The 25,503-nt window shown below is 44.8% G+C and overlaps 2 protein-coding genes across 12 annotated transcripts; one reads left to right on the plus strand and one right to left on the minus strand.

Moving 5' to 3' along the window:
• Positions 1 to 837: 837 nt before the first annotated feature.
• LOC120827216 (histone acetyltransferase KAT7) lies at positions 838 to 15,458 on the minus strand. Of its 11 annotated transcripts, none has more exons than XM_040189917.2 (16): positions 15,244 to 15,457; positions 13,662 to 13,806; positions 11,794 to 12,015; positions 10,779 to 11,060; positions 10,585 to 10,667; positions 10,100 to 10,186; positions 9,426 to 9,524; positions 9,215 to 9,325; positions 9,050 to 9,097; positions 8,236 to 8,427; positions 6,926 to 7,015; positions 6,053 to 6,193; positions 5,738 to 5,831; positions 5,250 to 5,396; positions 4,529 to 4,635; positions 838 to 4,403 (listed from the first exon to the last, which is right to left on the minus strand). In XM_040189917.2, exons 1-16 carry the CDS (start codon positions 15,256 to 15,258, stop codon positions 4,305 to 4,307), a joined length of 1,962 nt encoding a protein of 653 aa, XP_040045851.2. In that variant the 5' UTR covers positions 15,259 to 15,457; the 3' UTR covers positions 838 to 4,304. The 11 variants fall into 11 exon arrangements, with proteins under 11 accessions (XP_040045851.2, XP_040045850.2, XP_040045849.2 ...); XM_040189916.2 differs by having other exon boundaries at positions 10,779 to 11,063; XM_040189915.2 differs by having other exon boundaries at positions 11,782 to 12,015; positions 15,244 to 15,447.
• Positions 15,456 to 24,384, plus strand: aldh16a1 (aldehyde dehydrogenase 16 family, member A1). Its single transcript, XM_040189913.2, has 18 exons — positions 15,456 to 15,571; positions 15,806 to 16,119; positions 18,127 to 18,226; positions 18,310 to 18,436; positions 18,520 to 18,677; positions 18,753 to 18,830; positions 19,591 to 19,778; positions 19,861 to 20,019; positions 20,205 to 20,363; positions 20,585 to 20,741; positions 20,859 to 20,934; positions 21,171 to 21,276; positions 21,358 to 21,494; positions 21,927 to 22,097; positions 22,581 to 22,785; positions 22,916 to 23,101; positions 23,783 to 23,908; positions 24,025 to 24,384. The coding sequence occupies exons 2-18, from the start codon at positions 16,030 to 16,032 to the stop codon at positions 24,184 to 24,186; spliced, it is 2,385 nt and encodes a 794-aa protein (XP_040045847.2). The 5' UTR covers positions 15,456 to 15,571; positions 15,806 to 16,029; the 3' UTR covers positions 24,187 to 24,384.
• Positions 24,385 to 25,503: the final 1,119 nt, after the last annotated feature.

Raw genomic sequence — 25,503 nt, forward strand, 5'->3', positions numbered from 1 at the left:
GAGGACATTATTCATTATTCAGCTGTTTCAACAGTAGCTCTCCCCACAGTGACCAAACTGACCTTTGTGTGAAACATTGCTGGTGCTCCTTTAGAGAGTAGACAACGTTCTTACGTCGGCTTCCTTCCCTCGGTTCCTGTTTGTGATCATCATTGTAAATTAAAGCCGTAAACCCAAACTACTCCGTAGAGCAGTAATATCATAAGTAAAGACATTCACGTTTTTTAAAAATCAGTCACTCATACGGTTTGTCTAAACCAGGGGTCTTCAACCTTATTCAAGCCAAGGTCCCCCAAACTGATGGAGAGATGGAGCAGGGACCCCCTATTCTATGGAGTTTGGTCCGCTAGCTTTTATTTTTGAGCTTCACACTCTTTAGACGTGAGCATAAACGCGATCTGATTGGCTGGTGCCTGTGCTGTCGTATCAGCGTGAGAGGCGCAGTGAGTGAACCGGTGCCAGCGTGTGAGCTGCTGAGGGAAGCGGAGTGTGTGTGTGTGTGTGTGTGTGTGTGTGTGTTGCGGACTGAAAGACAACGTCTTCTCCATCAATTTTTCCGTTCTCTACAATATGTTGGATTCATGTGACTGTGTATTTAAAGACAATAAATACAATTCTGATGACATTTAAATTTTGTGTGGAAAAAATGTTGCGACCACCCTGCAGTAACTCCGCAGACCCCCTGTTGAAGACCTCTGGTCTAAACAATAGTAAAGTAACTTTTAGCAAAGTCTATTAATAATTTGTAAGCACAGACTTCAGACTTAATGACACCTCCCTCGTTTTCTCTACCCCCCTCATACTGTTGCCGGGGGAAACAGCGCACACACACACATGTTTGTTTCATCACTTGCATTTATTGAAGAGGAGCGAATGCGGAGAAGTACAAAGGACAACCGAGCTACACATCGATGAGTCGCTGCGTTTGTGCTTACAACAGGTAGCGCGGTGCGTTCAAGTGCTGCGGTACTACAACAGCTCCCTGGTGGTGTTTGTAAGGTGATGGAATAACTCGTGTTATTTCTCTACGTAAGCCGTCGGATGTGTCGGTAACCAGCAAGGAGCTCTGACGCCGCCCGTCTATAGCTGCCACCGGCCCGGAGAGGAAGGGCAAGACATCAGGATGGAGAGACGGACGGACCAAAAGGACTCGGCTTAAAGGGACATTTCTCAGGGATACATATGATCCATTTGTGATCTTTTAGTGTTCTAATTCACAGTTCAATCAGCATTTTACAATTGAGAAAAAAAACCCACACATTTATGTTCCTTTTCTGCTCTGGCAAATATTCTCTGTGTTAATGATTCCACATAAAACATCTGAACAAAATGGCAGCGCAGTCACACCTAAACAGGTAATACCGCAACTACACAAAAGCAAAAAGCATGAGCTGAATTGGCCCAGTCTCGTGTGGTTCATTGTGTTTTGGGATGGATTTTTTGTTGTGTGAAAGTGCACTTTTCTGTAAATGCACTTAAGATTTTGGCGAGACCACCGAGACATCTAGTGGACGAACATTTCCTTTTCAAACGCGTAAATAAATAAGACCAGACATTCAGAAATATATCTCCAACATTTTAGTATTTAAAGGCAACATTTCATATACTGTGGAAGAGGAACAGCAAATGGAACTCTAGGCTGCTAACGCAAAGATTCCTCCACACATGAAAATTGTCATTGACAAAAGTGAGAAGAGAAAAGGTCCCCCCCCCCCGCCCCAAAACAGACAAAAAGATGATTCTATCTGACATTGTTGGCAGCACACCTCCAATTTCACCGCCAGCTGCTGTCTAGGCGTGAGATCAATGTTTAAAGTTATATTTTTTAATAGAAAATATGAGAATGATGATTCCATCCCATGTTAGTTATACATGTAGCTAGGGCAAATAGCAAGTTAGCTTAGCATAAGCTTAGTAAGCTATTGCTTCTAGTCTCTGTGCAAAGGACTGATTACATTTCACAGGTTTATTTCCTGTAATTTACACTCAAATCTACATCAAATTAGAGATAAATATTCATATTCACAAGGCAGACAGTTCTTTAGAGTTTCAATCCTTTACCGGACTTTTTCTTTTACGTTATACGCAGTTAAGATATTTTTTAAGAATATAAATAGTATACCTTTTTTTCTTTTCTAGTTAAAAAACAAAACAGGCTGAACACAACTTTATAGTTTCACAAAAACGCTTAAAATGGACCGTTTGAGCTTTTATACAGTGGTTAACCTCAGAGGTAGAACACGTACAAAAAGGTCCTTGAGAACTTGAGACCACCACAAATGACACAGAGCATGGCGACGTGTTCTGCTCCAACGCGGAGGACGGCTGAGATCCCCCATGAGCCTTTACTCTATGACATCATAAGACAACGCAGCCTTTACCGAGAGAAACGAAGACGAGGGGAAGGCAGGTCGGTCCCATCCGGTGACATAACAGAGGTCCAAAGAAGACCAATGGCAGCTATAGCCTTCTGACCGAGCGGCTGCTGGTGCCGCGGGTTCAATAGTGCACGTGACGAGTGTGTGTTGCATGAGAGCGATGCTGAGCTGTGGGTTAGCTCTGGGTTCAAACCATAAACGTCTGTACACTCCGTCTGGTTCTATTGTTTAAATAAAAAGGAAAATCTGTCACCGGATGATGGGCTCTACAGTATTTTTAACTTTATTATTTAATAATATTGTTTTGTAGCAGATGTATGATGTAAAGTAATGTAACTGTAGCTTAGACCAGTGGTTCTTAGTCTTTTTTTTAAACTACTCAGTAGTTCGACTATTTTATGTCATGTCTGTGCATAAAAGCACCGTTTGTAAGTCACTGGATTGTTGTGTCCGTATGTTGCGTTACATTGCGTCCTTAAGCGTTATTTATGGTTTGAATTCAAATACAGCTAATTTGATACAACTAATTGTCGTTTTTGGTTCTGTGTTGAAATAGTTTGTGACAGCGTACTGTGATATTCTATATGTATATTATTACTATTATATATTTTATGCATTATCTAGATCAGTTTGAGTTGTGACGGTTGGTCACACAGGCGGAGCGGTTGAGAACCACTGGCGTAGACCCAGTTACACGTGAAGTACTACAGCACGTGAAGTGACAAAAGCTAAAATGGAAAATAACATTTTCACAGAAGCTCTGAGCGGGAAGTGATAAAATGAATATTTTGATACATTTCCTTGATGTTGCTTTCCTTACATTTGCAGGGGAAAAATAAAAGTTGTTAGTTTGCATCAGACTCTCAAAGATGCTTCGGCACAATTCTTTACTCGCATGCCTTCAACAGATTTTACTCCTGTTCCAAATTAGTTTTCCAATTATCGACGAGATCTGTCGGGGTTCTCTCCGTTAAGCCACGTGACCTCAGCGCCAAATCGGTTCCTGTTCCTATAAACTCCATTCATCTTTCTTTCTGCCGCGGCGTAATCACAGCCAGCTGGTGTGTGTCTGCCGAAACGCACCGCGTGAGTCAACGTGCTGCGGACCTGCGTTGTGTCGGCAACCTCCGGAACGGAATGAAAAGCAGCACCGGTTCAATACCGGCTGCCACAGATTGGGTTAGCGGGGGTGGCTGGTGCTCGGTGCTAATCTAGTGTCCGGGGAGGAGGTGCACTAACAACGCACAAATACTTTCACTGGTCAGACAAAAAAAAATGAGGTCGAGGAGACATTGTTCTGCTCATGGTTTTGTTCCTCAGCCACACTGAAACCGGCAATATCAAATGTAAAGAGGAATGGCGCTCTCCTACGGAACCCCAAGGTGGTCACTGTTACACACATAAAATGACCGTATTAGATTAATAATCACATTAATGAATTGCAAATCAACACTAAATTATTAAAATTCCATTCAATTTGACTCAATTTGAAGTGCCGTGTAATTTCATGTGTTAGCCAGTGTGCTGGGCGGTTGCTTACATGTATGACCTAAATATAAACGGGCGGTAATGTAATATATTGTGTTTCGCTCTGGTTTCCTAAAAACTATTTAGGGACATTTTAAGTTGTTATATTTATATTTTTTTAATTTGCTTCAAATCAAAACCGTAAACTAACCCTGACTGACAGAATCCTGATGCGTTCCCTTTAATGCTTAAACAGTCGGCGTATTGGTGTCTCACGCCGAGCCGTGACATTGACTTCTGAACCCAGAGTTAACAGCCGACACAACGAGTGGACGCGGAGAGGCTTTTGTACAGAGTGTGTGGGCTCAGGGTCGGTGAGCGTGCGGTGGAGTATCTGTGTCAGTGTGTGTGTCTGTGTGTGTGTGTGTTTCTGGGTTTGTAGTGTGATGGGAGGCTCATCTACGTCCCTTTAGGCGGTGTCCATTTTAAGGCTTTGGGGTCGATGGTCTTGCCGTTGCCGCGCTTGGTCTCCTTGGCCTTCCAGTCGTCAATGAGGTCCTGCAGAGAGAAAGCCCCCCCTCCCCTAATTTAGAGCAGCGGGATGAAGCTGAAACGTGCTCTTCCTCAGTCCCCCCTGATGAAAGCATGAAAGAAATTCTAAATTCGATGGTTTGGTAACATACCTGTCTCTTTAAAACAAGGTGCTTTCCCTTCCAGTATTTCAGCATCTGGAGGGATTGCAGCGTGCTGACGATATCCACTGGGTTCACCGCCGTCTCCTGGCTGATCTCTGTGGACACGGGAGGGGACGAGAGGGGGCGGCTTTCAACAACAATCAGCTAAGTGCTGAGACCTGTATGATAAAAAGCTCAGTGACAAGTTAAAGAAGTAGTAGCTTACATGCCCGGAGCTAAATGAGATGATGGAAGCTCCTCCAATGTGTCAGTAAACGTAAGGCTACAGCTGGTTAGCTTGGCTTAGAATAAAGACTAAACAGGTAGATTGTTTTCTAAATGTTTGCAAAATGCAACATTAAATATGAAAAAAAAAGGTCTAAAAAATGAAATTATTTACTTTTTAAATCTGAAATTGAATGAATATTTGGTAGTTTGGACCAAAGTAGGTTATCAGTGAAAAGTGGAAAATAACACTCATTTGTAGCTCCTAGTCAAACAATCTCTGTCTGGGGTTTTGGCTTTTCTCTGGAATGGATAGAACCAGGAGATACTAAATGGGTTTGGGATGAGCCCGTTTTGCTTGAGTTAAAGTATTGGGTGCATCCACCTTCACTCATCACCTGAACGCTGACTTGACAGTGTCCTCTGGTCCGTTCAAAGGCGACACACATGAATGCATGAGTGCACTTAAAAACACAGACAGATCTTCTGCTGGCCCAGCTCTGACCTTTGATGGAGATCTCTTTGCCCTGGAAGTTATTCAGGTAGCGCAGCAGCACCTCCTTCCAGTAACTCCGGTAGCTGATGAGGCCCAGGTCGGACAGGGGGCGCTCAGGTGAGCCCACCTTCTCTTCCACTTTGGACAACAGGTAACCTTAAAAATCGCAGATCAGAAAGAGCTTTATTTTTTTTGTTGGCTACACTCCTACCAAAACATTCCTTCCTCCCACTGAGGAAATATGGATACAGACAGAATACAGTCGACAAGTGAAATGAGTGACAGCAAGAGCTAAAAAGTGTTTTCCTGCAAAGGGAAAGTGCTCCAGACAGCACGCGCACACGCGCACACACACACACACACACACACACACACACACACACACACACACACACACACACACACACACACACACACACACACACACACACACACACACACACACACACACACACACACACACACACACACACACACACACACACGTCTGCACTCACTGAAGTCTATGAGCATCTTGCCGTAGCCCTGCCTCATGTACTGCGGCATGGTGAGGATGCACGACACATTGTAGTTGAGGAAAGAGTTCTTCTCCTGCAGAGGGAGAATAATTTGTCAGGTCATACATCTGTACCAAGATTCTGGAATTTGAGGAAGTTGGTATTTTCAGCCGATGTTTAAATCTTTTCAATGGGGACAAAAAAAGAAACTTTTAGCGATCTCACTCTGGCTGTGCATATTCACTCGAGCGCGTTTATTTTCTCTGGTAAACACGGGACATTTGGTGTACAGGTTATCCATGTCTTCCATGCTACCTTGGAAAAGTATCCCACCAGATGGCACCCTGTGCTGTCGGCTTCGGTCATGACGTAGAAGAGGAAAGGTTCTACGTCGTAATATAGTGTCTTGTGGTCCAAGAAGAGCTTTGCCAGCAGACACAAGTTCTGGCAGTAGATCTGTGAGCAAGAGCAGAGTAATTCATCACAGTTTACAGGAGACACAGCTGGCTAACCGCACACCGACAGATCATGTGATCATGTTACCTTCAGGCACAAGATGGGTTATAAAGTCCAGAGACGCAGGTTCTACTGAAAGCTAAAGAAAAGCTGCGAAAAACCAAACCAGAAGGGCCCTTTTTTGTAGACATGCACACAGCTTATCAAACAAAAAGAGAAGGGACCCTTGACAGGGGTCGGTGACAAAGGGGTTTAGGAGAACCTGTAGCATTCGTAAATGCTCTAGTCTTTGTGAGGATAAATGATATTCACAATGTACAGGTAGTTTGCCTTCAAGTCCTTATTTGACGTGAGAATTCCTTACAGGGAATAGTTTGGATATTTTGACCTTACCTTCAGACGGCCCTTTCTGACGCTGGTAAATCTCACTCTTCTCTCCTTTGATAATATCTTCATGGCTTTATGGTTTACTGAGACTACATTCGTTTCATGCAACTCTGACAAATTCTGGTCCAAAACATTCAGTCACATGTTTGGAAAGTTCTGCCACTCCGACAACTTCCTCGTGCAAGGTCCTCTAAGAAGACCGCTGAGCTGGCTACATTTGTTCCGTTGTAATGAAGCAGTACAGTTAGCCCTCAAACAAGTGTTACCGACACATTGACGCACTGGAGAGTTCCCTTAGAACTCGGAAAAAGGATGAAAAATAACTTGGGGAATGTGCTCCTTTACCTTGTTCTTCTTTCCGTCCACCTCAAAGACAGAGATGTTCACCTTCCTGTAAATCTCGTCACCTGGCGGGTGCTTCCACACACACTTGGCCTTAATGCAACGGAGATAAGAGCAAGCAGCACAGGTCATCTTATATAAAAAGATGGCAAACGTTTTCCTTTTGCATTACATGTAATATGTGCAGAATACGCCCTTTAAACTATAATAGTGTATCTTTTTAATCCCGCTGGACTGTTCTTAATTGTTTCCACGTTCAATTTGAAAATTCATATGAATATTGCATAAATGGCCACAATCTTCCACAGGCAATGGCGTAGTTCAGAAGAGCGCCGCTCTGGTAAAAGGTCTTCTTCACGCTTCTCGCACTCCAATATAGAAACAGTGTGACCTGCATGAGTAGAGCAAAGTTATACAGTCTAAATCTAAATAGAGTCTGCATGGTCCAGGAAGACAATCATGAGTTGCCTCAGGCGTTGAGATAGTGAGGTCAGAGTTGCAGCTGCATTCCGTGCCGCAGTCTATTTTCACTTTATGCTTCGACATCACTGAATGGAAGCTGTTTGATCAGCGATCAGAGACATTTCAGCTACGATAAAGTGACGCTCCCTCACCTCACCGGGCAGAATTTGCAGCATATAGCGGCATTCTTTTACCCTTATTTATAGGCGGGATAAGGATAGAAAATTCTATGAGAGCCTTCTCTGTTAGAGCTTTTTATTTTATTATAAATACACTACATGTATTAGTTATTTTCCCCATTAGCTTATTTTCTCACAGCACAGCTCCTGTCTTCCTCTCTTGCTGCTTCCACTGCAGCTTGTTTTAAAGAGAGATTCAGCCTGTGTATTTGCAGCATTCTGTCATAGTTTGTTGTAAATAAATGTGACTGGTTCTTGTGAATTACTTTGTCCGTTAATTACGCAGCATCCCGTAATTTGTAGGCGTTGCGCTTCGTGTAACGTTTCCCTTTAAATGTTACAGTGTAATGTGAATATGAGGTGTTTACACAGAACAAATATTAACCGGTTACTGTGCCGTCATAATGAGGATATTAGACACACCGCCAGGTCTAATAACACTGAATTAAAGACTTTTACAACATAAATGCAAAGAATTACTAAGATAAAAGTTTTCAAACCCAAGAGAATAAACATGGACCTCTTGGAAGTTCATGTGTAAACCAGCTAAATCAGAAGGCAAAGACGACAGTGTCGATGAGTCTAATACAGTAAGACCCTGAGACGCATTGCACTGATTGCTAGTGGAAAGTACATTGGATTGATTTCAGACACCCGTAGAAAAACCTTTACCATGTGCCGGCGCAGAATGGTCTGGCTCTTCATGTACTTGAGGCAGAACTCGCACATGTAGAGCCTCCCCAGGCGAGCGTATTCCTCCGGGTACGGCGAATGGTACCACGTGTCCAGCTCGTAGCGGCCAAAAACAATGGTCTTTATCATGTTGCTGCCCTCTGACACCTGGCCGGCCAGCCGAAGTTTCTCCTATGTAGGCCAGGATAAGGGTGCGGGGGGGGGGGGGGGGGGGGGGGGGAGGGTACAAAGAAGACGAGAAGAGGGGAGGAGAGAACAGAAGAGAAAGGAGAAAGATCCAAATTATTCTGGGCAGAGGATCCGGTGAACCAAAGATCATACATAGGACAACCCCAGTGGAGGCAACCAGCCACATAAAACCATGACAAGATGCAGGAGGAGGGATGAGAATGAGGAACAAAGAGGATAGACTTGCATTGAAATTGTGTTTTCTCAGTATTTTTTAGACTGAATCTATGACTTTGATCCTGTGGACATGATATAAGGCCTTGAATTGATGGCAAAGGAATTTAAGATTAATTCATAACTGGCTGCTTTACCTTGTAATGAGAACATCACTCTGACAAATTGTTCATTTTGAAAGATTGCTTCTTTTTTTTCAAATCGTGAAATACAACCCAAGTTTATTACAGTTTAAAAATGTGAGCACATGGCGTCTGTAGGTGACCAACTAAAAACATACGAAACCGTCTGTGTGATCGGAGGACAACAGCACCTTCTCATCTGAATCACAAATCAACACAGCAGAAGAAAAGAAACCCACAGAATAACAGGAAGTGATTGTCCAAACTACCAAAAATATCTCAGACTCCTCCTGTGGCTGCAGAGGAGGGTTTTCTGACTGAAACAGAGAAGAAGAGGAATAATATGCAGAAAAGGGTGAGAGGGGGAGGGCAAAAAATAAAGGGAAGCGGGAGAAAAGAGTAAGGGGGGGAGGTGATGATGCTTTCTCTCTTACAAGGTCCTCCGAGGCACGTGCCTGCGCTTTCCTGAACAGCTCGAGGTCGTAGTCGCTGGTGATGTTCTCCAGCAGCGGCTCCCTGCTCGCTCCGTGGCTCTGACGGTGCTCCTGCAAGTAGAGAGATGGTGGGGGGGCTTTCAAAATATGTGCGTGCAAGCATGCGGAGGTGTGCCAGGCACCAAACCCTTTTCATTTCACACGCACTTACCACGTGCTTGTCCTTCTGTTCCTTATTGAGACCAGAATTCCTCTTCCTCCTCAGCTCCGTCACCTTCTCCTTGTAACGCAGCTGGCGGTCCGACGGGGCCTGAGACCACACGGACACAAACGCTGAGACTCACAGCCGCGTGAGAATTTATTAAAAATAATGTGATCCTGAGGCACTTCGATATCAGTTAATACTTGTGTTTTTTTATGTTTTAGTACTTGGAAAAATGAACACAAACTGCGGAAATCCAGAGCCGGCAAAAGGTTTTCAATCAGCTGACTTTTTAGAGAAAACACTTCTCAGTGCTCAGTTATCGATGTCCTTGAGTGTTTGCTTTTCTCCTGGATTATTACATACAGTCTGCAACAAACTACCCAGTGTCACACTGTGCCATTACTTTAACCGCTTATTCCATAGAAAACATGGGACAACTCTGCCTCACTGCTTTAAGACTAATGCTGCAGTACGAGGACTTCCCCATTCACGCACACGCCGCCGCCCAAACGCGCCCTTAGCTCATGATTCCCTGGATCATTTAAGTAGTGTTACATAAGATCATATATACGTGTGTGTGTGTGTGTGTGTGTTTGTGCATGTATTTCTCTGTTTGAGGTGGGAGCATGTGTGACTCATTGTTGTGCCTGTGTGTGTGTGTGTGTGTGTGTGTGTGTTACCTGGTTTCTTGTGGAGTGTCTGTTCTCGTCCTGGCGGTGTGACAACGTCCTCTCCTCGGCCTGTTTGTCGCGCGTCGATGCCTTGCCCTAACAAAACATCAGCACTGTGTCTGCCACCACAGACTCACAACCCCCACAGGGGAGGAAAAAAAGGCAGAGACCCCTTTGTGTTCCTGGAAACTTCGCAGCTTGACAACTTTGATTTAAGTCTGTTGCATTCCTTCAGTTTCATTGCACTGGACACTTTGTTGCAGTGCGATGGCTGAGATATTCCCACAAGGGAAACTCGGTTTAACTAATGAATAATCTCATAAAAAGCATCATTTTTTTTTAGACTTTCTCAGAAAATGGAAAAAAGGAAGATACCAGATAATACATAAACTGGTGAGAGCTTCCTGTGGAATATTTTTTAGCTGTCATGGTTTCTACTACTCATTACCACTACTCGTTACCCTGTTGACGTCTTTGTGCGTATGTGTGTGTACCTTGCATTCGTCAGCAGAGAGATTGTGGTAGAGAGGGCATCCCGATATGGAGAAATGTCTCTCATGCCTCCCTGTTAGATGACCTGAGAGAAAAGGAAAGAGAAAGAGAGAGATGAGCGGAGCGCTGAGGGTTGGTTTGTGGGAGCGGAACATCTAACCAAATGAAAAATACGCTGCAGTGTTTGCGCCCTTACCCAAGGAGTTGCACCCGGGTGTGGGACACTTCATGTTGAAGTTGTAGCTCTCGTGGAAGCGCCGTCGTTTAGGCCGGTGGGAGAGGTCGTGGGCGGCGGCCTCTTTGAGCGACAGCTCTTTGGCCAGTCTCTCGTCCTCCTCTTGCGACACTACAATGTCGTTGCTAGACGACACAAGGTCGTTGCTGGGGCTGGAAGCATCGATGTCGGACTCTGACGACGGGGCGTTACCTGTCGGGGTCCGGGGAGGGGTCTCGTCCCGGTCCGCCCCCTGCTTCAGGTCTGCTGAGCCAATGAGGAATGAGTGATTGCAACGACGGTGACCTCTAAATAAGTCTATGGTTTTTAACTTAAATGACATCTACGCTGTGTGGTGATAGCAGAGCTGGGATCGAACCACCTGTTCTAACTGCATGTGGAGACAGTAAGCAACTTATTCAGGTTTTAGGACTCACTCCTGCACCACCAGTGTCCCATGTGATAATCCAGGTCATGGTCCTGATCAATTTAGGGAGGAATTGACTGACATTAAATCTGGTGTTCCACAAGGGGCCAATTTACAGCCTTTTCCCAATGTTTGTAAACTGATTTTTTAATGCGCAAGCATCAATAATAGATTTCATCGTTAAAGAATTATTAATGATACGTTTATAGTTATTTTGTTGCCATATTGTGAGGATTTCTGCTAAAGGGGAGCCATTCACTTTTGGCCTCTTGGCTTTTTGGCCCTCATATCTGTTGCTACTGAAGGAATCTTGTTTTGTGTTTTAGGTTGTTGTAATGTTGCACTGTGATCAGGACTACATTGACAGTGACATTAGCGGAATGGCATTGAATGAAACACGCAGATAGAAACTCTTCTCTGACTTTACTGCCTAACTTAGGCAGTACCCTCGTCTACCCTCGTCTCTTTTTCCTTCTTGTATGAAAGTACCAAACAGCGTTCACTTTGAATAGAAACGGTTAAAAAGCATCCTACGCCCTGGAGCATTAAAGAACTTACTAGTGCTCTCACCATTAGCCTCGGTGTCTGAGCCAGATGACCTGCTCTGACGCAGTGGGTATGTTTTGGCGACGGTGTTTGTCGCCCCCTGCTGGCTGCGTGTGATCCTGCGCCCGGAGGAGAAGACAGACGCTGCCACTGCCGCCACCGCCGCCGCCGTCTCTGCAGCAGAATCTGGGCTTTCGTCTGGACCGGTGGCCGCAGGAGAGCTGCTCCGTACCGAGCTGCAGTTATCTAGAACACGCAATACGAGAAAATAGCTCACTTTATAATTTCCAGTATGATTTTAAGTACTGCCAACAACATAATATTCCTTTGAAATATGAATCCACTGAGAAATAGAATTTGGATGCAGCTTACTGCCAATATTTTCTCTTCTTTTCCTTTATGGCATTGCTAATTTTAGTGGGTTTTTAATAGATTTTGAAGATTAAGTGGTCATTTAAGATTATTTTTTAAAAAGCAGAAATATCCTAGCCTACATAACTAGGATTTCATACTAAATATTGTAACAATCGCACAGCTCTTTGATTTGAATTAATATCTATTGCTTTATTAATGTATCTATGGGTTCGCAATACCTGCTGTTAATATTTCTATTATTTTATGTTATGCACCAAAACACCAAGGCTTGTCTGAAAACCTACTTGACAATAAACAGGATTCAGATTCTGTTACTCTTTGTCTCATGTAGCCAAATTACTTTATTTAGGTCTTAGGTGATAAGGTGATTTTCATCAGCAGAGAGTAATCAAGAAATGAATCAACGTATTGGATTATGATGAAAATAATAACATTCTACGGCCATTGTCTACCTTATAACGTATCAGAAAAATTGCAGCAAATTGAAACGTAAGTTTAGGAAAGTTACTTTACTGCATTAGAATTGGCTCAAATTCCGGAAGAATTTGTTTAAACCTACGCGGTCTGTGGCGGACAAAGTCCATTCAAAACAAACGGTAACAACATGGCAGAGTTACTTGTAACTGGCCTCAATGATCAGGATGAGATTAATCCTGCGGCAGAAAGGAAGACCTTTGAATCCGCTGTTTTGGGGGAAGAAATAGCCGGTGTGTGTTGTATTAAGCCTCCACAGGGCCGAGGACAGCACAGCCAGCTTCTCTCAGGAACAACAAGCGGATTGTAAATCCCCCCTGGCAGCCCCGGCGGAAAGAGGTCACACAGGGGGTAGTGTGTCTGTGGAGGTGGGGGCGGTCAGGCTTGCTGAACCTATTCATGAATTAGGCCAGCCTATATCTATTAGACACTGTTGACGGGAGAGGATGGAGGGGGGGGGGATGAGGTTTCCCTGCGGCAATGAAAACATCCTGCCTCATTTAAATCCACTCCAAATAAAAAGAGAACCAAACTAGGATTAATAATTTAGAAAGATATTTCATCGAAACCATAAAAGAGTCTCCAAATAAGGCTGGCGGCAAGAAAAAGTTGATACAACCACGTTGCATGAGGCTCCTTTTGAATTTACAATGTGTTAACATTCATACAAATGGTAGAATGCTTTGCTAAGCCAGGCAACACATTACACAGACACCGACAACTAACTAAAATAGGTAATACAACCGACCCAAGCAATTATTTCAACAGTAAATGCATAATGTACGCGTTAACAAGCTAAAACGTTAATAACTATTTTGATAGAGCCGAGGCGTTAGCATGTAGCTCACTCATGCTAACCCTACAAACTACATCTAGTTAATTAAATATTCCTTTCCCCGTGCGGAAAAAAATGCCCTAATGTTGTTTCTTGTTCCCCCGTTTTCATTCCTATATTGCAATTGTTCTTACCCATCACATATGAATATAATAAGTTCGCGACGTATGTCATTTCTGTGGTTTGTTTCTTGTCTTTGAATGTTTACCTCGTGAGCCGCGGCTGAGGCGCAGTGACGCGCGGGTCAGGCGCGCGCTGCTGCGCCGGTGCGCGCTCTCGGTTGTTTCCGTGTGTTCGAGGTCGGCGGAAAAATCCGAGTCCTCCGTCCCGTCCGAGCTGCTGCCCGCTGTCCTCTGCAAAAACACACAATGTGCATCAGCTACCAACGTGATTAAAGAGAGGGCGGGACCGCCCCCCCCCCCTCCCTGAAAAAAAGTCTCAATACATGCTCTAAAATAAGCCTAGTCGACAAGACAAATTAATGAACGAAACGTCCCATAAACTTGTGTCACCTCCTATTTTTTGTGCAGGCTGCCTGTCTGTCTGTCACACGGAATGAACGGGGTGATGCTTAACTCACCCCAGGAGAGACACTAATGTGGCAGGGAGGGGGAGGGCCAAGAGTACTGAAGGAGCCAACATACCATTGGTTTAAAAAAAAAAATAATATATATATATTACCCTGTAGAATACCCTGACTATTTTATATGAATGTATTTATAAATGTATTTGTAAATTAATAGTGCGGATTTATGTGTATTTCACACATTGCCCTTAATATTTGGGTGACTTTTTTTTTTTTTTACACAGCACCACCGTCGAAAACTAGAATAGGATATGATAACCCTTTATTGATACGCACGTGGATAGGTGTCCCGAAAAAAGAAAATGTGAGCAAAGCTACACCATGAATCAAATGTATATTAAAGCTATTCACAGATACAAATCAAATTAAAATAAGAAGGCTTTACCAAGCTGAGTACTTTATACCAGTTTAAATCAGTTCAGGCGTGTTAATTATTGTGGCGGCTGTGTAAAATAGCCATGACAACCTCACTGTTTGGCTACTTGCCTATTAATGGTAATAACAAAGTAGAAGTCAGTACCAAAACGATTAACGAAATTTAAAAAATACAAAAATCGTATTGTACAGTGCAGCGTGCAACACAGCGCACATTCGACATTAAGCGCGTTTGACAAACTTCACAACAAGAGGATGGAGGCTCATTTACATACGACCAATCACATTAAAGAGGAGGTGTGGTTAGAGACTGTTGGACCAATGAAAGAAACGCGATTCTAGATTCTGTCCAATCACAGCGTTGTTTTGGTCCGGACGCCGCGTTTCCAACCTCGCACTTGAAGAACAGCCAGGTCCATTTTAAACGGTTCTAGCGGCCGTTATCGACGCGAGAGCTGCTCAGCTTCCCCGTGCTCGCCACCGGCTGCTTGACGTCAGACACAATGACGCTAAGCAAATGTTCAAAGCGCTTTACACTATCGCACGAGGAGGCGACGCTGAATAAACTGCAACACGTCCTGCAAACTGCAAAGCGTAGCTTTTAGCAACAACACAAACCCGACAGCCCAGTCGAGGAGCTTTGCTGAACGCCCGCATGCACCACACACCCACAACTTATTAACCGACATCTTGTAGAATTCTCAGCTCACAAAAGGCGGTCCAGAGTTCTTCCACACGGCCAGGTGATGGCTAACAATAACTATGACGTTATGTTGTTGTGTGTCCGCCCCGCAGCCTGACGGCTGTCTGCTGCATGCATCCGACTTACCTTTCTCCGGGGCATTTTCAAAGGTGTTACGTGTGGCGCCCGTGGCCAATTACTACGTCCCACTGTGAGGACAATTTATTTAGGGTTGTATAAATGAAAAGAACAGGAAATCATCAGCTTCTTATATGAGCCAACTCAGCTGAAAAGGGTGCACCAATTTTCCGCACTTCCTTGTGAGCACAGCGCAAACGCGTTAGTATTTGGGTCCGTCCACAAAATGCCTCCGTGTGGAACATGCAGCTGCGGCGGACCTCCGCGCCATCGGATAATGGCAAGACAGGAACGTCTCAAATTTCTAAAATAGAACGTCAACAAATAGTGATTACAGGTCAGTTACTAAACCGCAAGGCAACTAACTGCTCACAGTCATCACCAATTGCGTCTAAACGAACACAACGTGTTTCGGGTAGTAAAGAGCGGGACCCCCGAGTAGTGTTCGAACACAACTAGAAATACGTGAGAAATATATTATACATCAAATTTTTTAGTGCTTTCAGTAGCTTACAGAAACACATATGTATTACGTTGTTTGCTTCATCCAGTCTAACGAGCGAACCCCGAGAAACCAGACACAACACCGGAAGTAAGAAGAAGTGAGTCCTCTCGCTGCACGTCCGGTTATCTCTGCACGTCCAGGGGACGTCGTGCTGGTGGGCGGGACGCTGGCGGCAATTCGCCTCTGACGCGAAGTCGGACCTCTGTTTCCTGCTGGCCCGCTCCCCCCACACAGCTCAACGTAAACGAACGGGGAGACTTCCCTCCTCGCCGTATTTTAACTTCACTATCATGGCTGGTTGCACCTCCGAGACTGTGCACAACATTTTTCAAAGCATGGAGTACGGACCAGCAGCATGTTCCAGCACTGCCACTGCTCAGGTAAAGCTATCAACTTTATTAATTACACGGCCATGGTGGCCATAGTCCAATTCCATGCTGCTTATGGGCTGATGGTATTGTGCTTCATGTTTCCTCGGGATTTGACATTTTCCTTTAAGACCATTTCACCCACACTTCACTGACTTTTAGCAGCCTGTAACTCGCAAGACAAACACGTGACACTATAGCAACAACACGACCGACTGCGGTCAAAACAGCAGACACTTGAATGTTAGTGCACGTGTATGCTGATGTTTACGGTATTAAACAAGTAACCGGAATAAAAGCTATTTAATCAAAGATTCTGGACAATGACTGAAGTATGTGTGTCCAGGACAATTCTGACTACTGTTGTACAAAAAAGGAATACTTTCACTGTACAAAGTTAGATAATTATCCTATTGTTCAAATTACATTTCTCAAGTTTAAAGTGCAATAAAAATACTTTTCTCCCAATCTGTACAATAAAAACACTTCGTCTTCATTGTCCTAGTAGTCCGAGAGGTCCTTAACACACATGCATTGGTCTTTGTCTGGAACTATTGCAGTTCAAACGTGGAGAAATGGTGTTTTTGAACTTGCAATTATAGGGCTTTTACCTCAATTTTTACTGTAAAAATATTTCATTTATTGTACAAGAGTAGTCAGGGGGGTCCTGTACACACATACTTCTATCATTCTCCGCAAGTCTCTATTTAAATAGCCTTCATCATCAGCATATACGTGCAGTTGTCTATGGATAAAAAACGCTGATATGTAATTACAGTTAGTGTTGTCCTACTTTGACGTAACGGCACTAATTTTCTATAGTTGACGTCATCTCTACAGTGTGTCTTTATGCAGGGCATTGACTCGAGGTCATCAAAATCTAAAGATACGTGTTTGGTTAGCTGTGGACAATTCTAAAAAACAGATTCAGTTCCAGATCTGAACTTTGGTCTTCTGTCTGTAAATAGTTGACACATTGCACCCGTCCTTTATCAGTCACTGTCCAGCATAGCTGGTGTCTTCCAGACCAGTGAAATATGAGCATATTTCTCTAGATCTCATGTAACATGTTCGATGGGCACTATTATCAATGTTATTTGTTCCTGGAATGAGCTCTCATGAATTGAGAATGAGTTTTGTTCCTTTCAAAGTCTGAGCATGTGCTCTACTAGCGTTGTGAACAGACCTCTAACCACTTGCCAGCTTTTGCAGAGACAGAGGCCGAGAGATTGCAGTCAGTTTTCTGGAGGTCTTTTGTGTCCGGTGCATCCCCAACCTTTCCTATTACATCGAGCCATCTCATTTATCATTTTCACTCTCATTTCATGCACATCGTTCAGTAAAAAAAATGACACCAAAGAAATCTTTTACAAGAGCGTATTTCACTGACTTAACAAAACAAGTGAGGTCGATGTGAAATATGTGATGTATATGAACGGACGTTAGTGTTAAGTGGAATAATACAGGCCTCAGAAAGAAGCCGGCTGTGTGGATGCGTAATAGGAATATTAAACATAGACGATGATTAAAGAGTAGGCGTGCAAGTTAGTTGAATATTTTTTTGTAGTAGTTTGGAAGAGGTCAAATGATCACTTCCTTTTGAAATGTGTTTAGCCGTAACTGAAAAGTGTGTGTGCGTTGTTACTCCACATTTAAGAGTTTCAATAAATGTGACATGAACTATATTGCCAATTTCCCGGTTATTGAAAACCTTTTTGAAAATGAATTCAAGTGTGAACTTATTTCAATGAGCAACATATTGTTTTCAATATACATTCTTTTAACATTGAATTTAATTGATTGTCATTGATTTCCTGTTGAAGCTATTTCATTGGGTACAAATTGGATGTCTGGATCGGTGCACCTTGACTAGCCGTTTTGGGGGCTGTCTACTCATCAAAACATATTTTTATCAATAACTACAAACTACAAACGTTGCCTTTGAGATCAGGTTCCATCCTCCGCCCTTTTAGGCCCCTAGTAGCTTAAATAGTGAGTGTGGCTCAACTCCTCCCCCAGGCCTGGCTGGACCACCATTCCCGAACTCTGGGCCTGTTCATCGATGGCAAGTTTGTTCTACCGGCCGACAGACGGAGTCGCTGCTTCGTTGATTCTAAAGGTAAAAGCAGCGTATGATGCAAGAAGACCTCCTACAATTATTATTATTTTTTATTTGCACGTGTGTTTTCCACCGCTCCCCAGGGGGCACCGTGTGCAGCACGGCGTGCGCCGCGGAGGACGACGTTTCCCAGTGTGCCGCCTCGGCCGTTAAGGGCCACAAGGCCTGGGGGGACCTGAGCTGCTACCAGCGGGCCAAAGTGCTGCTCGGGTAGGACAACCGCACCTCGACACTCCTCCGAGAACCTCAGAGGCCACCTGACTTAACGGCCCGCCCCCCCCCCTCGCTGACAGGTCGGCGAGCGCTCTGGGGCGGCACGGCCCATGCGTGGCGGAGTTGTGCGAGCTGTGCGAGGCCTCCTGCGCGCCATCCAGCCTCGTCCGACTGCTGCAGTACTACAGCAGCTGGGCACAGCTCAGAGACACCCTCATCGCCAACTGGACGCCACTCGGTGAGGTCGACGCAAGATCCCGCGTAAAGTGTTCGCCTTCGGTAGACCAACCCTTTGGCTTTCCTTCTTTCGTAGGTGTGGTGGCAGTGGTCTCCTCTGATGACTGCTCTCTCTATTCCCTCATGCTCAAAGTCCTACCAGCACTGGCCATGGGTAACACAACCACACACAACCACACACAACCACGCACAACCACACACAAGCCCTGTATTCGTTAGATCAGGGGTGCCCACACTTTTACGGCTTGTGAGCTACTTTTCAACTAACCAGATCATGGCGATGCTGGCCGACGGGGGGCGACTGGGTTGCTTTGGAAGGAAATTAAATTTGTCCGTTAGTAAGCAAGAATTGCTAAACCCCATTACCGTTAGTTTCGGTCATCTCCCGCGGTAGAGCGTGCATGTGGGATGTGACGTCATTTTTTTATCGATGGCACGCGATCGACTGGTACTGCCTTTGAGATCGACTGGTTGATGGCTATCGACGTATTGAGCAACCCTGCATTAGATACACGTCAAAAAGTTACCGTACAACTTCTAAGGCTGCGCCTAGTATAAATATAAATATATAAATCATACAACCACAAAAAAGCAGATTTCGTTTTACAAAAATTGGAAAGCAATAGAATCAATGTATGCGCCGTTATGAGAGGATTTCGTTTGATGCAAACGGTTTATTTGGTTGAGTACCTAGACATTAAATATCTAGATATTAGATATAAAATGTTTTGTTGCAATATCACAATTTTAAGTGAGAATCGTTCTTCTGACAGAAGCGTTTGCCGCGCATGATGCGTTTAAAGACCGCCGGAAAGTATCTTCCTGCTCTGTCAAACTGTAGTTTTGTTTGGAGCCAATTCTGTTGCGTAATTGGCGTGTGTTGCAGCTCTGATCAAACCCTGTTGTCCTTCTAGGCAACTCCCTCATCGTTGTCCCCGGTCGGAGCAGCGCCCCCCCAGTGCTCCTATTGGCACAGCTTTTCACGGGAGCAGGACTTCCTGCCGGGGCTCTCAATGTCCTAACAGGAAGTGACATGCAGTTGGGTGCCAAAGTGGCCCAGAGCGCCAACGTCAGCTACGTCAGCTACAGCGGCAACAAGCCGGTACGTGTGAGGGAAACGGGCAGCCCGTCTATCCATGTGTTGCAAAGCTTGGTGGTCCCACCACCCTCTCCTCCTCTTTCAGGACGCCGTGTTGCTATGCAGGGCCACGGCGGGGATGGCCGTGCCCGTCTCCGTCTCCCAGAACGTCGGCGCCAGGTGTCCCTTCATCATCTTCGAGTCCGCAGACATCGACAGCGCAGTGGACGCGGTGATAGAGGCGGCCTTCAAGAAGAAAAGAGAGGTGATTCACGCTGAAGACTATGAAGGGGGGGAATTGTATGCAATTCTATGCAATAGAGAATTGTACATAGTCTCTATATTTCTATTAAACCGTTCGGTCCGCTCTCTTCAGAGTTACCGGACTCCGTTGGCCAAAGCAGTCGCTTCCTTCGTGACCGGAGTACAACATCTTTCCCTTCCTCTCAGGTCCACTGGGTGTTGTGCGTGCAGGAGAGTGTGCTGGACAGCGTCGTGGCCCGCCTGGGCCACCGCATGGCGGGGATGAAGTGTGTGGCCCTGCAGAGCGTTGGGGACCGGGGCCTGGTGGACGCCGCGGTGCAGGGCGCCCAGCAGCAGGGGGCCACGGTGGGTCAGATGCACTAATGTCACACTAGGGTCACACTAAGACTAATATTTAGACAGTTGAAACTTGAATTCTTAATATTAATGGTGTTAATTAGTATTAAGAAATTAATATTTTTATTTGTCTCGACCAAAAAGTCCAAAAATGAAGGAGTTTAAAAACAACAGTCAGCTGTTTTTCTGACTCTTACTCTCTCTCTCTCTCTCCCTCTCTGGCTCTTCAGCTGGTTCAGTCATGTGCGGCCCCCCCGTCAAGTGCTCAGTATCCTCCCACGGTGCTGTGTGGGGCGGCCCCCTCCTCTCCATTTGTGGTTGAGCCCTCTCCCGGACCACTGCTGGCTCTCATGACCTTCAGAAGCAACACAGAAGCAGTGGCTCTCGGTAAGGAAGTCTCTTGGGATGTAGATGTTTATTCATATATATATATATATATATATATATATATATATCACTTGTATTTGACCTTTGAACCTCGGTCACGGCCTCCTCACTACATAGGGAACCACAGTCCTGACGGCCAGGCAGCCTCCATCTGGACTGAAGACCTCACATTGGCTCTGGAGACGGCCAAGAGGTACACATTTTTCCCCTTTCTCTTCCACCTTCCATCCCCTTTCTTGTGTGTACATTCTTACATTTTCTCTCATACTGTCAACCGGCAGGATAAACATACCTAATTACAATAATTGTTACGCAGCTTAAATACCTGAATGTCCATTTATTATGTAGTTACTTTACTACTTGTTTCCCTTCACTCGTCCTGTCCGTGAGACTTTTGACTCCCTCCTGATGTTCTCTCCCTCCCCTCAGCCTGTCAGTAGGCTCAGTGTGGGTGAATTCCCACTCGGTGTCGGACCCCTGTCTGCCCGTCTCCGGTCACAAAGACAGCAGCACCTGCACTGACGGAGGACAGCAGGTATTCAGTTGTGTCTGCATTATTTAATCACCAACCACGACCGGGAACAGACGTAACGACCTCCTCTGCGCTATCTGCCAGGGTCTGTACCAGTTTCTACGCCCGTCCTCTTCTTCGCACCCTCCTCTTCCTCGCTCCTCCCCTGTCTCCATGGACTATTCAAAGTTTGGAACAGCAGCATCCCCACCTATCATTCCAGAGGACTCAGACCCGGCCGGGTGAGCTCTTTTCTTCCTTATTTTAGTTCCTGTTTGTACGGTGTCACATGGCAACATGTTGTATTATTGCTGTCGGGGCTGAACCAAATGTTTTTTTTGTGTTATATATCCCCCCTAAAAAATAAAAAATAATTATTTTGTGCTACAAGCACTACAAGAGCAAACCTTAGTGAAAATGCTTTTAAAAACTAAACACATAACAACAAATAATGATTGAAGCAGAAAACTTATTATTCATTATTCAATGCTCTTGAGTCATTGGAAGTGTTTGGATCACTACTGGAATCTTGTTTTAATCTCTTATCCTATGCAGAAATTCTGGGTTAAAACAGAATAAAGAAAATTAAATAATTCAAATAAAATACAATAATACATGCTGGGTTGCATTTCCATCCACATGCATCACTCAATCGCCTCCCCCGCCCCCCTCAGCGCTCCGAAGGTCTACCTGCAGCTTGTTGGCGGTAAGCTGTGTAAGTCGGTGTCTGGCTGCAGTATAGCTGTGCAGTCACCAGGGGGCGGAGGGGTGTTGGCCCACTGTCCCGACGGAGGCCCAAAAGATGTCCGGAACGCCGTGGAGGCTGCTGACAAAGTCCAGCCTGGGTGAGAGCTTCACCACACAGAGATGCAGACACTATTTCCAGACATTTGTCCACCATACTAAATAAACAGGGCACATTTTCCATCGTTTGCCGAGGGTGAAACACACTTCCTTTCTGCGGGAAAATGTAAATGTGTTTCGGGGACAATCATGAAACTTGTGCTATTTTCATAAACGTTTTTATTTCCAGCTTTGAGATGCTAGCATGGCTGCCCTCCAGAGACATGGCAATTTATTTAACAACCCAGTAGGCTGCGTGACAAGCAAACGATGATTAGATTAGATTCAACTTTATTGTCATTGCACAGGGTACAAGTACTGAGGCAACGAAATGCAGAAATATAATAAATGTCAGTATACGTAAACCAGTACAGCACAGCATCATCTCAGTATGTACATCTTAACCAGCTTTCACAGTTTGTTTCTTAACCGAAATAGCGAAGATGTATCATTTTATTTATTTTAACGTCCTCCCACTCTCCTAGCTGGATGAAAAAGAGTCCGTCTGCACGCGCTCAGTCCCTCTACTCTCTGGCCAAGGGCCTGGAGGCCAAGAGGCGGGACTTGGCTGCATCAATCAATGTACAGACCGGCCACTCAATGGACAAGGCTGATGAGGAGGTGGAGCTCAGCATCGCCAGACTCAGCGATTGGGCGGCTTACTGTGACAAAGTCCAAGGAGGAACTCCGGTGACGCTTATTTATACTATTCAAAGTTCACAGGATAATCTCCTCTAATGATGATCAAACTAGATTTCTCCTTTTCTGACCGCATTATTAATAAAGTGCATTTATTGCTTGTTGTGTTCCTCTCCTGCAGAGCCTGCCACAGTCTGGCTCTGCTCTCTCCTTCCCAGAGGCCCTTGGAGTCGTGGGGATCGTTCTCCCAGACAACAGTCCCCTTCTCTCCATGGTGACGCTTCTCGGAGCAGCCGTCGGCAATGGCAACGCTGTCGTCATGGTCCCCAGTGAGGAGAATCCACTACCAGCCCTGGCATTCATTCAGGCAAGTAATAAGGTGGATCGCAAGTTAGTCAAAGTTAAATTAGTTAAAAATGTAATCCTGACTATATATAGTATTTCAGTTATTGTGGATTATTGTTTCATTACTGCTTATCTACGTACTGGTTTGATCTGTTTGCACTTTGACCTTTGCGGCTGTAAATCCTATAAATGACTAATAAAGGATTATCATCTCGGGTCAGACTCGCTCATAGTGTCTAACTTCAGAGGTTTCGACAGAAGTTCGGTTAAAGTGGACGATTTCAGAGTGAGAGAGAACTATTGGGAAAACACAGTGTGTTCTTAGTGTGGGAACATTTATTTGACAGAAATGTCTCGCACAAACATCACTAACATAACACTAACTTTAACATCTGTTGTCCTCAATAAATAGAAAGTAGAATATAGTGTTGCATTGAGGCATGTTGTTAACTTGTTACATCAATCTATTTTCAACTAAGTCGGAAAAACATCAAATCCCGTTTTACAAATGGCATCCACCAACAATCCTGGTTGTAACCGGTAGCAACAATGTTATCTTCATTTCCCCCGTCTCTCCTCTTATTCTGCAACTTTGGTGAAGTATTTGGTTAACAGCATTCAAAAGAGAGCGTAATGAATGCAGCAGTGATCTCCTCTCAGAACGCCTGTTTATGGATCCGTAAACACGGATTTTCCTCCTCAGGTGCTTCAGTCTTCAGACCTGCCAGCAGGATTGGTAAACATCATTTCGGGAAGAAGGGATCAGATGACGGTGGCTCTGGCTAATCACAGCGTCATTAAGGCCATCTGGTACTGGGGCAGTGCTGAGGTGAGGGCTGAGCACCAACACCTACACCAGTGTTCAAATTTACATTCAGAGAAAAGGGGCGTGTGCCGTCCATGTGCGACCGTCTTCAGCCCCGCTCTCTGTCTCCTCGCCAACAGGGCTGCCAGTACCTCCAGCACGCCTGCACCAGCCCCATGAAAACCCTGCGCCTGTCCTGTCCAAAGGAGGACGGAGGGCAGGACTGGACTCATGCCTCCATCCTGGAGGACATGTGGAGAAGTGCCGTCCAGTGGAAGAGTGTCTGGATTCCAACTGCATAAAGAGACGGGAGGGAGAATGAAGGAGGAAGGTGGCGGGCTGTTTTGGAGAGCTTCAACGCGGAGAAAATGACCTTCTACCTCCATCTTCTATTCTCTCATTAGCCATTGAACATCTGCTTAGTTTATCTAACTATCCAGATGTGTCATGATGATGACTTCTCTGTTTCGGTCCTACAAAAATAAATCCCTCCCAAACCATTTTTTCACCTGTTTTCACACATTGGGTACAGAAAAAGAGCAACATAGAACGAAGCCCTGGCAAAAAAATGAGACGGGAAAATACATTTTCAGCTTCTTCTCTAGAAATGTAAACAAATTCATTCTTTTTTTACAATCTACAACCTAAAACCACATCGGCCTTGGAATTCTGTCAATGACTGAACAAAAAGACGCTGAGTCTGAATCTACTGGTCATGTGTACAGTACGATGTACCTTTGTCACTTCAATTATACTGTGACCTTTTTTCTGTGGAAGCACACTTGGTGCAAACATTCCCTCTGAAAACTGGTTTCCATGTCAAAGGTCACACTGTTTGTATTTCCAGGGAAAGGCTCTGTGGTGTCTCACTGTATAAAAACATGATTAAATATTCACTTTTTCTATCTGGGAATTTATACCCGTGTCTTTTAGTAGTTTGCAGTATAATGGATCCAAAATACAAAGAAGCCTAACTTGCTGTTGAGAGTTTTCACTGGTCGAGTCCAGCAGACGAACGTCAGCAACATCGTCCCCTCGGTCAGGTCTCGACTCGGTTCCTTTATTTCTCTCACTTTCTTGTTCCTCGATTTTCTCAAACTGGTTTCAGCCAGTTGAGCTCTGAGGTGAAGTTTCCGTCGGACGCTCCTTTTGGTCACAGGACTCTTCCCTCGAGTCTGTGGAATGCTGAGTCACAACAATGACACAGCAAAAACCCCAAACCTGACACCACTGTTGTGCAAGGTCGACAGACGTGACACAGCGCAAAAAGAGGACGGGTGCTTTGTGAAACGCTGACTCGCTTTATTCCAAGCATGAGAATGTGGGATTTGTCTATATGTCTGTGCCACAAGTTACGCTGCTTTTTATTACACCCGATCTGATATAATTAACCTCTGCCCTGTTTCTAGCCCGTCTCCCTCTAACATTTCTCCTTGAGATAGGACCTATCTGTGTTTATGCTATTATTTATTTTAGTGGTAGTCATCGCCAGTCATTATGGCGACCGTTTGCCAAATGAGACAAGAGGCTTAAAGTAAGCAAGACCTGATACGATCATACGTCAGCACTGCAAACATTCTTTCTATAGTTTAAGCTGATGCATAACTGCTCCCAAAACC

This window comes from Gasterosteus aculeatus, chromosome 11, assembly GCF_964276395.1.
Source record: "Gasterosteus aculeatus chromosome 11, fGasAcu3.hap1.1, whole genome shotgun sequence".
NCBI classification, from domain to species: domain Eukaryota; kingdom Metazoa; phylum Chordata; class Actinopteri; order Perciformes; family Gasterosteidae; genus Gasterosteus; species Gasterosteus aculeatus.

Bases quoted from the DNA above. Each gene is read 5' to 3' on its own strand.
- LOC120827216 (XM_040189914.2), bottom strand. The intron at 9,525-10,099 runs GTAACACACACA...GTGTGGTCTCAG, and splicing joins GACACTCCACAAGAAACCAG to GCCCCGTCGGACCGCCAGCT. The intron at 5,397-5,737 runs GTGAGTGCAGAC...GCGATTTTTAAG, and splicing joins CAAGATGCTCATAGACTTCA to GTTACCTGTTGTCCAAAGTG.
- aldh16a1 (XM_040189913.2), top strand. From the start codon at position 16,030: ATGGCTGGTTGCACCTCCGAGACTGTGCACAACATTTTTCAAAGCATG. The intron at 18,831-19,590 runs GTAACACAACCA...TTGTCCTTCTAG, and splicing joins CCTACCAGCACTGGCCATGG to GCAACTCCCTCATCGTTGTC. The intron at 21,277-21,357 runs GTATTCAGTTGT...GCTATCTGCCAG, and splicing joins GCACTGACGGAGGACAGCAG to GGTCTGTACCAGTTTCTACG.